Raw genomic sequence first — 16712 nt, forward strand, 5'->3', positions numbered from 1 at the left:
AGTACTAGAAAAAGTATGCCTAAACGTCATTTCGAGATTGAAGGGCAAGTTTGCCTAGTATCTCCTGAAGATAGTGAAGGACCAAGTTCAGTACAAGAAACTCTATCATGTCCTGCAAAGGAAAAATGGAAGAATGCAATGGAAGAAGAGATGGAGTCTATGAAATCAAATCAGGTCTGGGACCTAGTTGATCTTCCATCAGGTCGAAAATCCATTGGGAACAAATGAGTTCTCAAAATAAAGTGAAGAGCTGATGGGACTATAGAGAGGTATAAGGCTCGCTTGGTTGCAAAAGGTTATACTCAACGGAAGGGTATATATTATGAAGAGACCTTTTCGCCAGTAGTGAGATTTACTTCAATTCGCCTATTCTTAGCTATCGTCGCACGTTTATATTTAGAATTACATCAAATGGAAGTGAAGACTGCATTTTTCAATGGAGAATTAGATGAAAAAACCTATATGCAACAACCAGTAGGTTTCATTAAAACAGGTCAAGAGAATAAAGTTTGTAAATTGAATAGATCAATCTATGGCCTAAAGCAGTCTTCTAGACAGTAATACTTGAGGTTTGACAGAGTGGTCATCTCATACAACTTTGTCATGATGGATGAAGATCACTGTGTTTATTTGAAAAGGTCCAACGAGAAATTTGTAATTTTATCTCCTCACGTAGATGATATCTTGTTGGCTGGAAATGATGAGTATATTAAAATCATTAAGAAATGGTTGTCCTCAAATTTTGAAATGAAGGACATCGGTGAAGCAGATTACATATTAGGTGTTAAAATCCATAAAGATCGTTGAAAGAGGCTTCTTGCTCTGTCACAAGAGTTATATCTAAAGAAAATTCTTGAACATTTCAAAATGGAGAATTGCAATCCCATTGACACTCCTGTATCAAAAGGTGAAACTCTAAGTCTTCGCATATGTCCTAATACTCTCAAGGAAAAAGAAGAAATGTCTGGAGTTACATATTCCAGTGCGGTTGGGAGCTTGATGTATGCTATGATGTGTACTTGTCCCGACATTTGTTATGTCGTAGGTCTGGTCAACAGGTATCAATCCAATCCTGGAAGAGAACATTGGAAAGCTGTTAAAAGGATATTGAGATACCTGAAGGGTACTGCTAATTACTCACTATGCTATCAAGGAAATGATTTGTGCTTAAAAGGATACACAGATGCTGATTGGGGTAGAAACCTAGATGAGCGCAAATCAACTTCGGGATATGTATTCTTGCTTAATAATGGCGCTATCTCTTGGAGTAGCAAGAAACAGACATGTATTTTCTTGTCCACAATGGAAGCAGAATTCGTAGCATGTGTTTCGGCAGTACAAGAAGATGTTTGGTTAAGGAGATTCTTACAGCATCTAAGAGTTGTTAGTGGTGGTGTAGGACCTATATTGATCTACTGTGATAGTCAGGCTGCTATTACATATACTAAGGATCCCAAGTATCACAGTAGAACCAAACACATTGATACAAAATATAATTTTGTAAGAGACATCATAGGCAAGAAGGAAGTAAGTTTGCAGTATATTTCTACACACCAAATGGTAGTTGATCCACTTACAAAACCCATCCCTAGAGATATTTTTATGGCACATGTTAAATCTCTGGGATTGCGTAGAATTTGAATTGTATACTATGTAAACTTTTTCATATATGTCCATTAATGAACAATGTTTTGAGTTCACATGTTAAGAGTAATCTTTTATTGTAATTTTTAGATTACCATTGCATATGCACACATAAAGTATGTCAAACAAGTTGAGATTGGTTCACTCACACAAACAATCGCCTCAGACACTTTGAGGTGTGCTGAGATGAGACATAGTGATCATATTGTGTACATGATCCAGCCGCCTTGATGTGATATCAAGATGAGATTACAACGAGTAATTGGTATGGATTTTTTTATCCATTAGACCTATTTTTACAGTCAGATCGAGTTCTCGATTTGAGATTACCTAGAGGAATAAATATGAGGAAAACTCAGGTTAGATATCGAGGAATATCTGAACCATGATCTGTACGATGTATTTGATTTGCAAGATTTGACATACGCCCTAAGAAAGGGAGAAAACATCGTAACACGTGTTTCATACCATGTGTGCTTTAACGACCAATGAGAAATGAAAGAATTGATCCCTGCTTCTTCATTATGTGAGTCTCTGAGGCATATTTGACCTCACTTATATATACTCTTATGACTTTTGATTGTGCTCATAATTTTATTTCAGTGTTGCTATTTTAGCATGTTGCCAATAACTATGGTTGATTCGGTTTGATGGGATATGTCTACGAAAGCAGCTGATTTGAAATGAAGGGATTCAAGTAGGAAATGAAGACTGTTTAACTAACACATCAGCTTGTATTCACCGGTCGGACAATTGTGTTGATTATTTGAGATTCATAACATAATTGTGAATATAATATAAATAAGAAAGTTGAATATGTTCTAAAATAAATTGAGGGGTCAGAAATACTCGAACTGGTGTGACAAAATATGTCTGGGGTATAGTGAGAAATATAATTCCTCTTTCAGAACTACTATATATTCCTAATAGGTGTATAGTGTTGTGTGCTCTTAAATTAACTCGCTGGTCGCACGATCCATTTACCTGTATGAACTTGGAGATGTAGAGATTCATATAATTGATATTATATTAGAATCAGGTCGAGCCCATCATGTGCGAGTGGGAGATGTTGAAAGAAAATGGTTTCGCCCATGTGGGTTGACCTGACCCGACCCGATTTGCATGGAAATCATTATTGGAGGGAGGAGTTGAAAATCAAACTTGAAAATTAACCTCCCTTAATCCATAACTTCCCAATATGCATCCACTCAACCAACAACAACAAAAAACTACACAAGATATCCAAAATTTGGGTTCTTTCAAGGTGTAAAAATTGGATGAGGGTGGAGGCTTGATTTTTGGGAAAATTACATCTTTAATTAGGTTCTTGGATTGTGAACAACAAATTTCTTCTTTGGTGATCGAGTTTTGACAAAGAAGCAGGTACAAGGCAGTGTTGGAGGCAAGCAAACAATAGGCAATAATTCAACCTCGTTTTTGGGATTTTCAAATAAGTTTCACAACTTAAATTCGGTTAAAAGCATGAAAGCATGTTTTACAACTCCATTTACTGGGTTTTATTACATCTCAGTTGAGTGACATCAAGTTTCCAACAACCCGGTTTCAGAAACTTGCTCCAAGCCCGATCTCCGCTCCTTTCTAGCATCCTCTCCAACCTATTGTACCTATGTGTTTTTTGATATCAAAGATTTTATAATTATGCTCTATTTTATAATATTTTGGGTCCTTTTGATTTGTGTTGATATTGATAAGCTAAAGCGTATTAAAATTGAGTGATTGATATTCGTAGCATTGAGGCAAAATGTAATTTATGCTGCAAATGTGCTATAACTTGTTTGTGTTGAAAATTTGAACTGAAGTTTGGGGTTGATTTAATTTGGTAACCTAAGCTACGTAGCAATTAAATAGCGATATTTGTATCAAGTTCTGATTCTGGAAGTTTAATCCAAACTGATGCTTGTAAATTATTAACAAATAGACTTCGAATTCTGCTTTTCTGTCCTCAAGAATTGCAAAAGTCTTGTTACTGCAGTGTATTTGTATTTACTTGCAAGCCGGTGTTATGATAAAATGGGAGGTTGCCCTTAGGATTATATACTTAGGAGAATATTTAATCCTCAACAAATGTCTGACTAGCTTTTAGTTGTTTTGTTTTGCATATAAAATGTTTATTGTTTTGTTTTGCAATTCTGATAAATCTTATGGCAAGTTACTTATCTTTGATACATGTATTTAGATTTTAATGGTTTGATTTGGTGTAAGCAAGGTAGAAGAAGATTAAAGAGGGGTGGAATTTGGACAACTTGGCCCATCAATCTATCTAAGAAGGAATATTAATTATGTGGAGCCTGCTTTGTTTGAGGTGAAGATTTTAAATAAATCTTCAAGTGATCTTTAATATCTGTCATAACAAGGTCAGCACTCAGGTGGATAATATCTAAGATTACTTACTTTTTTTTTATCATGAATATGTAAGCAATGGCCTAGAAAAGTTATTTTTATTTATTTTTTTTTTTAATTTTGAATAGTATCAATATGTTTTTTTTCACAAGTTGTGTTAAAAATGCATATTTCCCTTCTGAGCAAAGTGGTTTTAATTTGGCTTGAACAGATGAAATTATGACCAATAAGCATAATTTAATATGGTACCTTACACTAATATTTGTCTCTGTTCTACTACGGATTGAAGTTGCCTCTATTACTTTGTCCATACATTGAAGCAGCAGTATTGAGGTCTCTACATTACATAGCCGACATTGCATGGCTGAATAAAGCGGCTTTCAACATCAAATATGTGGAATTCCAACTGAGAATCTCATTTGTAGAATAAAAAGTACTGCAGCTCCTTCATTTCTTCATTGATACAAAAAAGGAGATCAGACACTGACATTGAACCGGAGGAAATTTCATCAAGAGAAAGGGGAAAAATAGAAACTAAAAAATTTAAAAGAGTAATAAGCAATTATCGGCCTTTTTGCTACAGTGAAGGCAAGGTACATTTTTATTTTAGATCTGAAAAAATCTCAAACAACTTGAGGAGTACAACTTTCTTTTCTTTTCATTTTTCCAAAACTATCTAATCGATCGACTCAAGAAAATCATATCTGAGTCGACAGGTTCAAAGTTTGACTGCCAGTTCATTGGGTTTAACATCAATATGAAGCTGTTTTCAGCTCCTAACCACTCTGGATTCTGGACCACTTCCCAGTTTCCCGGTTAAAACGACTGCTTTATCATTAGTCTATGCGAAACACCTAAACCTAAAAGTAAGGTCACCATATTCTTTTCCGGCCTCAAGTGGTGCTGTTTGTGTTAAGTTCTTTTCGTACTCATTTATTTGAGCCCCTCTTTATTGGATTCTCAATTCTTAGCAATGGAATGTAGCCCAAATTTTAAGTCCTGCATCGTTTGACAGCAGTAAAATCCCCGTTATACAATTCCTCCGCCGTCCCCAATTTCTCCCTCAGATTTTGAGTTGCAATTGAATTAGTGTTCAGTTACCACAATTTATCTTGTTCATGAATCAAAGAAGGATGATGTACTGGTGATTAGATAAAAATGAGAAGGAAGTGCAGGCTATGGTGGCCAGTTTATCTTTGCTCTAAAAATGAACTCCGCAATTCCATGTTCTTGCTCGGTTGGTCTTTTTCAACTTCAGTTTCTTCGATCGATATCATCGTTGCTTTCGCTTTCAACGAGGCGGAATTGTATTCCTTAGTGGCTCCAGATTTAAATCTCCTCCAGGTATGTGATTCATTCTCCTCTCTGAATTTTCAATTTGTGTTTTATTGAATGTTTTATCTGTTTATAATTGATTGTTGCAGTTTGACGTGGTTGAATTAAGCTTTTACTGGGATAATATAAATTAGTTTCTATTAGGACCTGTGCTTCCATGTTAAAAGTCAACCCTGTTAAAGGGAATATTGATCTATATTTTTATCTTTATTCGATATGAAATTTATCCCTTAATATGTTCCACAAGATGATAGAATGTTTGAATATATCAATCTTGAAATTCTCGTGCTCATTTTTTTAAGTTTTAATTTGATCAAATTACTTGTTGGAACTTAATGGACTCTAATATTATATTAAGTGCATAGTTGGCCCTCTTTAAAGTTTTAAATTATATGCTACAGTATCATTCTCCACCACACATTCACATAATAAAATATTCTACAAACAAACCAATAAAGTTTCTTTATTTTTAACCACACATTCTCCAAAAATTACTATTCAAAATTCTTTAATTTTCCAAATAATAGGTGACAAACAGGGGCTAAAACTTAGATCTATTTTAAAAAGTTAATCTTGTTAAGAGGAGTAGTCTAAACATCATGTTAAGGGATAAATTCTTCATTGAATAAAGATGAAAATATAGAGCTTGAGCTACTTATCTCAAAAGGTGAACATTATTAAGAAAAGCATCTCAGGCCCTTGTTGTATACTTTCATCTTTATTCGACGTGGAATTTATCGTTAACAATTTCTTTTTTATTTTTGTTCGATGATCAGTTGGGAATTTCAGATGTAAAATCCTAAACCCATTTCAAGTTTTTGCATTTTAGCAAGTTATGTTTTAAACCATTGCTAGTACATTTTAACAAAATGCATAAGAACAACCTGTATAGAATTCACCATAGTGTTACTTGAGATAGCATTGCCCAATTTTAAGGTTGCTTGTGTAGATTTTAAAATGGGATTCCTCCTTGGAGGACAATTGCACATCACCAGCATTGATGTGTAACATGCATGCGGAAATAAATTAGTGTATAAAATGTGCAATTGTGCACTGATTCTCCTCCCCATAATGTGGAGGTAATTTCTATATGGGGAGCTGATAATACAACTAAGATGTGATCATTTCTTGGAGTGACCTCATCTGAGAACTATAAACTTATCTTTCTTCTTAAAGAATAAAACGAATTGATATAAATTTTCCCATAGATTCGTATGCACGTGAATAAAGAATATCGCCTTTTTAGTGAAGGCAAAAAAAATAAATAATAGCATCATAGATGCTACCATTATCTTGTCTTGTGTTGTAGGAATTTGTATGGTCTTTCTCACACGACTTATTACTCATTTCCAAGCTTTCCTTATAGTGTAGATAAACTCGTCTCAATGTGAATTGGATGGGTTGCCATTCTAGTTTCTTTGGTGATTTTTATGCTTGAAATTAATTTAGGATTTCTGGATATATCGCCTATGTATATTTTTTCTAGTTCATCAAGCAATGTGCGAGGATAACAATTGACTATTTGATTCTGTGGTCAGATTTTGGATGCTTTGCCATTCTATTATCCTTTGTACTTTTGAAATTTGTAGGAGATGCTCAAGGAACGTGGTGTGGCACCATTCTCGAAATGGGATAAAGAACTTCCAAAGATAGTGTTTGATCCACGTTTTAAGGTTTGTTGATTCATATAGCAATGAATTAAGTGTGGCAATTTGATCATTTATCCATCTACTTTTCCTTGATGCTTATCTCTAAATTAGCAGCATTCACTGGGAAGTGGAATCTTATCTTGTATAGTTATACATGCCTGCGCACTGACAAACTGCATCTGGTAAATAAAATTATATTTCTGCTTATTTGCTCTTTAAAATTTTCTTTTCTTTTTTCTTGATAAAAACTCTTAAAGTTTTACATGTGAAAAGTAAATGCCTGTCGAAGAAGAAAACAATCAGCTAAAGATATGTAAATTGGAGCATTTTTCTAAGCCTCAGTCAAACCTTCAATGTGCTTTTTATTCACTGTATATATTTCTTGTTTCATGTTTTGTTCTGTTAATTTGGATTGGATTCTTTGGTATTAAGGGAATTATCTCTGGATCTTTCTTTTTTCCCATTCTACAAATTAGCTTGTTATTGCTTTTCTTTATATGAAGTTCTTCCTTTGCAGGCTATCCCAAGTCACAGTGCTCGAAGAGCGCTGTTTGAGCACTATGTGCGGACTCGCGCTGAAGAGGAGCGGAAAGAAAAACGAGCTGCTCAGAGGGCTGCTGTGGAGGGTTTCAAGCAGTTATTGGAAGAAGCAAAGGAGGTTTGGCGCAGCTGTGTCTTATTAAAGTATCCTCACATTCTGTTAGAATTAGGATATCATAAGGTATAGATTTTGAGCTCTAGAGATTAGATTGATTTCTGACTTTTCACCGACCTTCAGGATATTGATTGCAACACTGATTATCAAACATTTAAGAGCAAATGGGGAAAGGATCCACGATTTGAGGTCTTGTCCCGGAAAGAAAGAGAGTTTTTGTTGAATGAAAGGTATAGTTTACTGTTGCTTTTGATACTTAAAACAACTCGACAATGCAGTAGTCATGGTCATTTAGCAATATATATACCTACATGTGGCATTCTGTAGGAATGCGTGCTTGATATCTTGTGCTGATTGTTGATCGCTGCTAGTTGGATTGTTGACAATACAGTTTGATACTGGCCCTTCAAAACTGTTCCTTGACCTCCCACCACATTGATATTTAGTTTTTGAATTGTAATTATAGACAAAGTGTCTTCTATTTTTTCGAGTGACTGGTGGTTGAGTATGTGTATTAAATCAAAAGCTGCACATGGAGTAACAATATAGTACCTTTATGGGAAAGAGAACCAACTTTCTTCCTCATCTACTCAAGGTTCTTCCTTCTATTTCATATGTCTATCATTAAGAATGTGATAGGCCCCCAATCAACCATAGCTATTCTAGAAGGATCAAGAAAGGTGGAGAAGGGATAACAAATTCTGTTAAGAAAGAGTGATAGGGCTGGAGTTAGTTACACGAGGGGGTTATAAATAGAATAGTTGCAGGGAGTCTTGGGGCATGAAAAATACGGTGAGGAAAGGAATATTAGGAGAGTGTGGCCCTCTCGGATGGCCTCTTATGATTTTCTTCTCGAGTTGTAACTTTCCATTTAATCAATTCTAAAACATTTTCCTGCATATTTTCTGTTCTTCTTCCTTGCTTGCTCTTGGTATCTATCATATTTGGTATCAGAGCACCCATTTCATATATCACAACCATGACCTTGGCAGACCGAGTGAATGTGCTAGAACAAAAGGTGGGCAGCAATCATCACGAGCTTCAGACCAACCTAGACGCATTACGATCAGAGTTTCATTCCATGCAGACATGCTTAATGGAAAAAATGGATATGCTACTGCAGAACTGGACAAACTAGGAGAGGGATCGCAAGGACAAAGGGGTGGCTGAGGAACCAACATCGTTTGTCGAATCTGGGCTAGCCAATCTAGACCAACTGGAAGTCAATATGAGGGAGACGACGCCTTGGGAAATTGGAGATGGGAGTTGAGCATAAGGCGATTGGATGTGCTGGTATTTGATGGGATGGATCCGGACGGGTGGATTTTCAGGGTGGAGAGATATTTTGGGATTAATAGGATGACAGAAGAGGAGAAGATGGATGCTATTGTGGTATGTATGGATGGAGAGGCTTTAGTGTGGTTTAAATGGGAGGAGAAGCGGCGGCCGATTTTGAATTGGGAAGAGTTGAAGGTTGCTACGGCAATTTTGAGCCTCACAGGAGTGGACGTTGTGTGCTCAATTTTTGGCGGTCCAGCAATCAACCACCATAAGGGACTATCGATGGCTGTTTGAGACGTTGGTTGCACCACTGAATGGCTTGTCGGAGGAGGTGCTAGAAGGTAGTTTCATGAATTGATTGAAGCCAGAGTTAAGGGCAGAGGTCTAATTACACAGGCTGGTAGGGTTGGAACAAATGATGGAGATAGCCCAGATGGCGGAAGAAAGAAATTGGGTTACTAAAGTGGGCCAATGGAGTCCAGGCCCACCAAAACCTAAATCCAGTGCCTATTCCAATCAAAACCCATCCAAAGTTTTAACCCAACACCCAAGCCCACTATACTCCTCAATATAGCCCCAATCCGTATAGCAAGCCCTGGACCATTCCAAAAAAATATCACCTCCTTCAAGCGATTTACAGATGCCGAAGTGCAGGCGAAGCGTGAAAGGGGTTTGTGCTACCATTGGGATGAAAAGTTCACAATTGACCACCGGTGTAAGAATAAGGAGCTCCAAGTGCTAATTGTAAGGGAGATGGAGGTCGCACCGGATGACGAGGACACACATGGTGGTGGCAATTGCGATGCTCTGAATATGACTGGGGACGACGAAGGTGAAGTAGGTGAGGAAAGCCAGGCTGTCGAGCTGTCTATTAACTCTGTTGTGGGGCTTACAACACTTGGGACTATGAAGTTAAAAGGGAAACTGGGTCAAAGGAAAGTCGTGGTTCTTATAGACATTGGAGCATCCCATAGTTTCACGAGTACAGAAATTGTGCAGCAACTAGGTTTCCCTCTATCTGGCACTCCAGGGTATGGGGTGATTATGGGAACCGGCCTCACTGTAAAGGGGGAAGACATTTGTAAGTAGATACCTTTGAAGTTGCAGAGCCTATTGGTAGTAGAGAACTTCTTACCTTTGGAATTAGAGAGCTCAGGTATCATATTAGGGATGCAGTAGCTACAGAAATTGGGAAAGATGCAAGTGGACTGGAACACTCTGACGATGATCATTAACATGGCAGGGACTACAGTGACTCTTCAAGGGGACCCAAATCTCAATAGAACACCGGTGTCATTAAAGACCATGTTAAAAAACATTCAGAGAGCAAGGAGAAGGGCTCTTATTGGAACTGGGTAATATCATTGTTGGGGACGAAGGGGGGATGCCAGAACCACCGAAGATCATTATCGAGGTATTGAAGGAGTTTTCTTCTGTTTTCGAGAACAATAGTAACCTATCCACTCATCGGGATCATGTCCATACCATCAACCTACAGCTCGGGGTAGGCCCCATTAGTGTGAGACCATATAGAGACCCACATTTTCAGAAAAATGAGATCGAAAGGTTAGTGCAGGAGATGCTGGCTGCAGGAGTTATTCAGCATAGCATGAGCCCATTTTCGAGTCCAGTACTCTTAGTTAAGAAGAAAGATGGGAGTTTGAGGTTTTGTATTCACTATCAGGCAGTAAATAAAGCAATCGTTGTTGATAAATTTCCAATCCCCACCATCGATGATCTCTTGGATGAGTTATACGGCTCGACCATCGTTTCAAAGATCGACTTGAAATTTGGGTATCATCAAATCTGGGTGAAGATAGGGGACATGCCTAAAATTGCATTCTGCACTCACGAGGGCCATTATGAATTTCTAGTCATGCCGTTCGGCCTGAAAAATGCACTGCAACCTTCCAGTCACTAATGAACGACATCTTCAGGAAACAACTACGAAGATTTGTATTGGTCTTTTTCAATGACATTTTAGTCTATAGCTGAACGGTGGAAGAGTATCGGGGGATTGCATTAGTTAGTGGATAACCATCTGATTGCTAACAAGAAGTGCTTGTTTGGCCAAAAAGAGTTGGAGTACCTTAGCCATATGATCTCAGAAAAAGGAGTAGCCGCAGATATGTCTAAAGTGGAGGCCATGATAGCATGGCCACGACCTAAATCACTTAAGGAGCTACGGGGTTTCCTTGGTCTAACAGGATACTACCGGAGGTTCGTAGAGAGGTATGGAAGGATAGCATGGCCACTTATGTAACAACTGAAAAAAGATAATTTTGGGTGGAGTTACGGGTGGAAGCTACTTTTGTAAGCCTAAAAAAGGCTATGGCTTCGGTTCCTGTAGTTGGACTTCCAGATTTTTCCAAGCCATTCGTGATTGAAACTGATGCGTCTAGTCATGGCTTGGGGGCAGTTTTGATGCAACACTGGAGGCCTATTGCTTACTTTAGCTAAGTTCTTCCTCCTCAATCCCGAAACAAGTCTATTTACGAGATAGAGTTGATGGCAATTGTATTTGCTGTTCAAAAGTGGAGGCACTATCTAATTTCGAGGTATTTCATAGTCCGAACTGATCAAAAGAGTCTCAAATTCTTTCTTAAGCAGTGTATGGTAAGTACGGAAGGTTGACCAAGTTACTGGGGTATGACTTTGACATCGAGTACAAGTCGGGATTGGGAAATAAGGCAGCTGACGTTTATCCCGAATTGAATTGGCTACAGCAGGGATTGCACTTAGTATGCCATTTGTTTTACAGCAAGCTGAGTTAGAAAAGGCAGTGAAAGAGGACTCGGATCTGGCCAGATCCACACAGCACTACAAGCTGACCCAACGTTACACCCGAGGTTTGCGTTGGTTCAGGGTACTCTGTTATATCGTGACCGACTCGCCTTACCCAAGGGTTTTCCATTTGTAATGTTGGCATTGCAAGAAGGACCCGACAGCAAAATCGATGGCCATGGGGGATTCCTTAAAACATACAAAAGGATTGCTGCCACGTTTTATTGGAAAGGCATGAAGAATGATATTCGAAATTATCTGGTGGCCTGTGCAATGTTTCAGCAGAACAAGTACTCGATCCTCACTCCGGCAGGACTGCTTCAACTGTTACCAGTACCAGAGAATGTCTGGGATGATATCTCCATAGACTTTATTGAAGGGTTGCCAAAGTCAGACGGGTTTGACTCGATTTTGGTCGTTGTGGATTGCTTAAGTAAGTATGGACACTTTGTGGGCCTTAAACATCATTTTTCAGCTCCTTCTGTGGCGGCAATATTCATTAAGGAGATAGTTCGGTTGCATGGCATGCAGTAGTCAATAATCTCTTATCGTAACAAAGTGTTAGCAAATTTTGGAGTGAACTCTTTCGGTTGCAAGGTACCAAATTGAGGCTTAGCTCAGCCTACTACCCATAGACCGATGGCCAGGCAGAGGTGCTTAACAGGAGTATTGAGGCTTATCTTCGTTGCTTCACTTCAAGCAGGCCTAAAGACGAGTTTCGCTTTCTACCCTGGGCTGAATTATCTTATAACACTTCTTACCACATGTCTGCACAGTTAACTCCATTCCATATCCTGTATGGAGGGGACCCACCTCCTATCATCCGCTTTGAGAAAGGGTCAATAGCAGTGTCTTCACTTGACCACCAGCTGATGGAACGTGACTGATTACTAGAGGAATTAAAAATGCATCTGCAGAGTGCTCAACAAAAGATGAAAGCTTTTGATATTGGGGAATTGGTCTACTTAAAGATGCAACCATACCGCCTTAAATCTTTGGCACACCGTTCCAATGAGAAACTCTCCCCTCGGTACTATAGGCCCTTCGAAGTACTAGCTAAAGTGGGTCAAGCGGCTTACAAATTGAAACTTCTTCCAGAGTCCTAAATTCATCCTGTTTTTCATGTTTCTCAACTCAGGAAGGCTATGGGAAAATTGAATCTGCTTTCTCCTCTACCTCAACCCTTAGGGGTGGACTGGGAGTTAAGAGTGGAACCAGAATCAGTATTGGGAGTACGTCCTGCATCGTTTGGCAACAACAGGGAGGTGCTCATTAATGGTTTGGTCTGTCACCATTGGAAGCAACCTGGGAGCATTTTGATCTCATTAATCAACAATTCCCTTCTTTCAACCTTGCGGGCAAGGTGACTAAATTGGGAGGGCTAATTGATAGGTCCCCGATTCAACATACCTATTCTAGAAGGACCAAGAAAGATGGAATAACAGAATCTATTATGAAATAGTGACTAGGCTGGAGTTAGTTACACAAGGGGTGTTATAAATAGAGTATTTGCTGGGAGTCAGGGGCATCAGAAATCATTGAGAGGAAAGGAATATTAGGAGAGTATGGCCCTCTCGAATGGCCTCTTATGATTTTCTTGAGTTGTAATTTTCCATCCAATCAATTTCAATATAATTTCCTTCATATTTCCTGTTTCTCTTCTCCGTTTACTCTTGATATCTAACAGTTGGCTCCCCATTGGTCATCAATTCGAGTCCCCTAAGGGCCACTGAGGTGAGTACCCGACTGTAAACTTTAGGACCCCGTGGAATTAGTTGAGATGCGCGTAAACTTCCTTGTTCAAAATGTTACTTGAAATTGGTAGAATATTCCCTTGATGGTCGAGATCACATTGGTGAAAGCTTGATTAGGTTATGTCATTTTGCTTATTGGTTACAAAATGCTTCAGTCATTGATAGACTACAACCGTCATGATCTTCAATATTTACTTTGCTCACACACTTTGTTGACTGTCAGATATTATGCTAAAGTTTACACATTAGTTTGCACACGGGATTGGGGCCATTGTTGAATCTTGTGTTTCATCTGAAATCACCGAAGATTCACCATTTTCTGAGCACTTCATTTTCGTGCGATTGAATTACCTCTGTTTATGTCCTTTTTTCTTTGATATGCCGGCATTTCTTCAGGACAAATGTATTTTCTCCCTGCTGGGCTATTATGATACGGATTTCAGTGCCAATGGTCAGTTTCCCCGAGATGGAAATGGAGATAAACATAGCTTCTCCTCCAGTGATAAACAAAAGTTGACATGCAGCCAAAATATTCACAGAGGCAATCATGGAAGATGGAGCTTTGGATGCCACAAATTTGATGCGCCACTAGAACAGTGTAGAATTGCTGCTCTAGAAAACAATCCATGGGTCAAGCTTGTACATGGATTTTCTAGAACAGTTAGCAGAAAAATTGAACTGATCCCTAAACTGGATCGTGTACATTGGGAAAAGGAAATGTCACAGTGGAATCTCCATGTATGTAAGTCATGTTCACCTGTGCTACATGCTTTCCCATCTTAGTCCCTTGCCCTTATGTGTTGTGCTATCTCTTAACTTGCCTTGCAAATAAATTCAGGTAGTAGTTTATGATATTCCTACTTTTGGTGGTCACCATTATTCCTTGGGTAGTCAAGTAAAATCTTATTCAGCCAAGTAAAATCTTCTTGCAAGAAACCCAAGTGGTTTGAAGATCTTCATCAAAAGGACCCATACCTTGACTTGGTAATATTATTTACAAATTCGTGCAAGAACATATCATTTTTCTGAACCTGCTTCTTTTCTTTCCTGTGCAAAGGATGCTGTGATCCTAGCAATGAACAGTGCCACAGCCACAAGAATGTTCTTTCAGAGAAATCTTCATGCTAAAAGATCTGCCTCACTTTTCTGCATCCTTCGTTTGTAATGTTCTTCTAGACTTTCTGGTCTCTCTCCCTTGTACCTTTAATTTTTCTGGTAGTCATAACATCTTTTCTATGATCTATCAGGTTCAGTACCTTTGCATGGAAACTGTTTGCTACATCAGTGGCTTCACTAGCAACGTTCTTCTATATCATTCTTCAGTTTCTCCATGTTCTTTATAGTAGTGTGTCACAATCATTTATATACATTACATTGGAAAATGTATTCAGCAACACTCGAAAAAATATTCAAATTCGCTGCTTTCAGCTGTCGTATTGGCCAATTTTTCTCCAGGATCTTGTTATAAGGTAAAATGGTCGTGTGGCTTCTTGGAATAATTTAAGTCTAATCTTATTATATTTGTTTTGCATAAAGTAGAAAACATAATAATTAGCTTATCCCAAACTATAGTTAGTTCTGCACTTCTACTCATAATTATCAGGCATGTGTAATCACCTATGCATATGTATGGTTTCAAACACATAATTTTGAAGATATATAGGTATATCTGTAAATGTACAAATTCAGATTGCATCTTTGAGATGAGAAAGAACTTGCAAGTTTTCCACTAAACAAAGTTGGTAGTCAATCTCAACATTCACATGTAATATCTTATCACAAATTCATCTAGAGAGCGAAAATATATTCACACTTGCCATCTTGGTTTATCTCTGACTTCAATCAGTGGTTAATCCATATTTCACATATATCACACCACAGATTCCGCAAAAGAATCCAGCTGTTTCAGTTTTAAACCTAATAACAAAATGACTTTTGCAATTGGAGATTTTTGGGATTTTTATTTTATATCCTGCCTAGTTTTTGCAATTTTTTAACCTTTTTTTTTTTTTTTTTTTGTAAATTGGGAATGGGGTACTATATATTCGCTGTAATTTTGGCTGTTATATAGGTCCCGGCCATGTGTTGAATTTGCGGAGAAAGCTGCATTACATAGGCACTCAATGTGGTCTAGCATTGTAGTTGATGTTCTTATTGGAAATTTGCTTGGTCTTGCACTTTGGTTCCAGGCAGAACGTGCTTGCCAATGGGTTTCAAACTTTGCTAATGACATCACGGACTATTGGTTGCGTACTGGTTGTGTATGGCTAATGGGAAATCCAGCGGGTTTCAAGTTGAATGCTGAGCTAGCTGGGATTCTTGGCGTGATATCTCTTAATGCAATGCAAATATGGTTGATGGATTTTAACCAAAAGAGAAAGAGCAAGATGGAGATCAAAAAACCAGAAGAATCTATTCAAACTTTTATCCACTTGGTTGATATATACGGCTGGCTCTACCAACTATGTATATATAAATTACACAAAAGATTGTCAACCATCCCTCCAACCTACTACACCTTACCTTGTGACAGATTACACTATACATGATAGCATATTACATTTTATAATAATAACTTGGCTGACTTGAACTTAAACAATTACAAAAACAAAATGGCAACAAAAGTGACAACATTAAATCTTTAAATCATCAACACTCCTTCTTGACACTTTTGTTGGAAACACCAAGACATTTTCTTAGTGTTTCAAACCTTTCTTTTCCCAGGCTCTTAGTTAAGATATCAGCAAACTGAACTTCAGACTTGCAGTTCACCAGCTTCACTTCCTGTTTTTCTTGTGCTTCCCTGATTGAATGATACTTAATCTTGATATGTTTTGTCCTTCCATGAAACATGGGATTTTTAACCATAGCAACAGCCAATTGATTGTCACAATAAATCACAGTTGGATTTGATTGATTGTGATTTAAATCCTTCAAGACTTTCCTTAGCCAGACCACCTGATTTGTTGCTTCTGATGCAGCCACATATTCTGCCTCTGCTATTGATTGAGCAACCGTTTTTTGCTTAATTGAGTTCCAGCAAACTGGACTTGATCCCAGATAAAAAACATATCCAGAGGTGCTCTTCATATCATCTAAGGATCCAGCCCAATCACTATCAGTATACCCAATCAGATCCACAATTTCAGACTTTCTAAACCAGATTCCCATTTCAGCATTCCCTCTGATGTACCTCAGGACTCTCTTTGCCGCTTGAAAATGCAACTCACTTGGTTCTTGTCTAAATCT

General features: G+C 38.1%; 2 protein-coding genes across 4 annotated transcripts in view; both read left to right on the plus strand.

Moving 5' to 3' along the window:
- Positions 1-4292: 4292 nt before the first annotated feature.
- LOC111365660 (N-acetylglucosaminyl-phosphatidylinositol biosynthetic protein gpi1-like) overlaps positions 4293-16712 on the plus strand; it is a 20514-nt gene continuing 8094 nt past the window's right edge. The window contains exons 1-4 of the mRNA XM_022986200.1: positions 4293-5349; positions 14521-14624; positions 14711-14932; positions 15535-15813. Of these exons, the coding sequence (XP_022841968.1) occupies positions 5164-5349; positions 14521-14624; positions 14711-14932; positions 15535-15813 (791 nt within the window). The 5' untranslated portion in view covers positions 4293-5163. The remainder of the gene's footprint in view (positions 5350-14520; positions 14625-14710; positions 14933-15534; positions 15814-16712) is intronic.
- Positions 6635-7986, plus strand: LOC111365247 (pre-mRNA-processing protein 40C-like). Of its 3 annotated transcripts, XM_022985666.1 has the most exons (4): positions 6635-7013; positions 7104-7171; positions 7507-7647; positions 7768-7899. In XM_022985666.1, exons 1-4 carry the CDS (start codon positions 6933-6935, stop codon positions 7865-7867), a joined length of 390 nt encoding a protein of 129 aa, XP_022841434.1. In that variant the 5' UTR covers positions 6635-6932; the 3' UTR covers positions 7868-7899. The 3 variants fall into 3 exon arrangements, with proteins under 3 accessions (XP_022841434.1, XP_022841435.1, XP_022841433.1); XM_022985667.1 differs by lacking the exon at positions 7104-7171 and having other exon boundaries at positions 6636-7013; positions 7507-7673; XM_022985665.1 differs by lacking the exon at positions 7104-7171 and having other exon boundaries at positions 6642-7013; positions 7768-7986.

The sequence above is a fragment of the Olea europaea genome, chromosome 17, assembly GCF_002742605.1.
Source record: "Olea europaea var. sylvestris chromosome 17, O_europaea_v1, whole genome shotgun sequence".
Classification (NCBI taxonomy): domain Eukaryota; kingdom Viridiplantae; phylum Streptophyta; class Magnoliopsida; order Lamiales; family Oleaceae; genus Olea; species Olea europaea.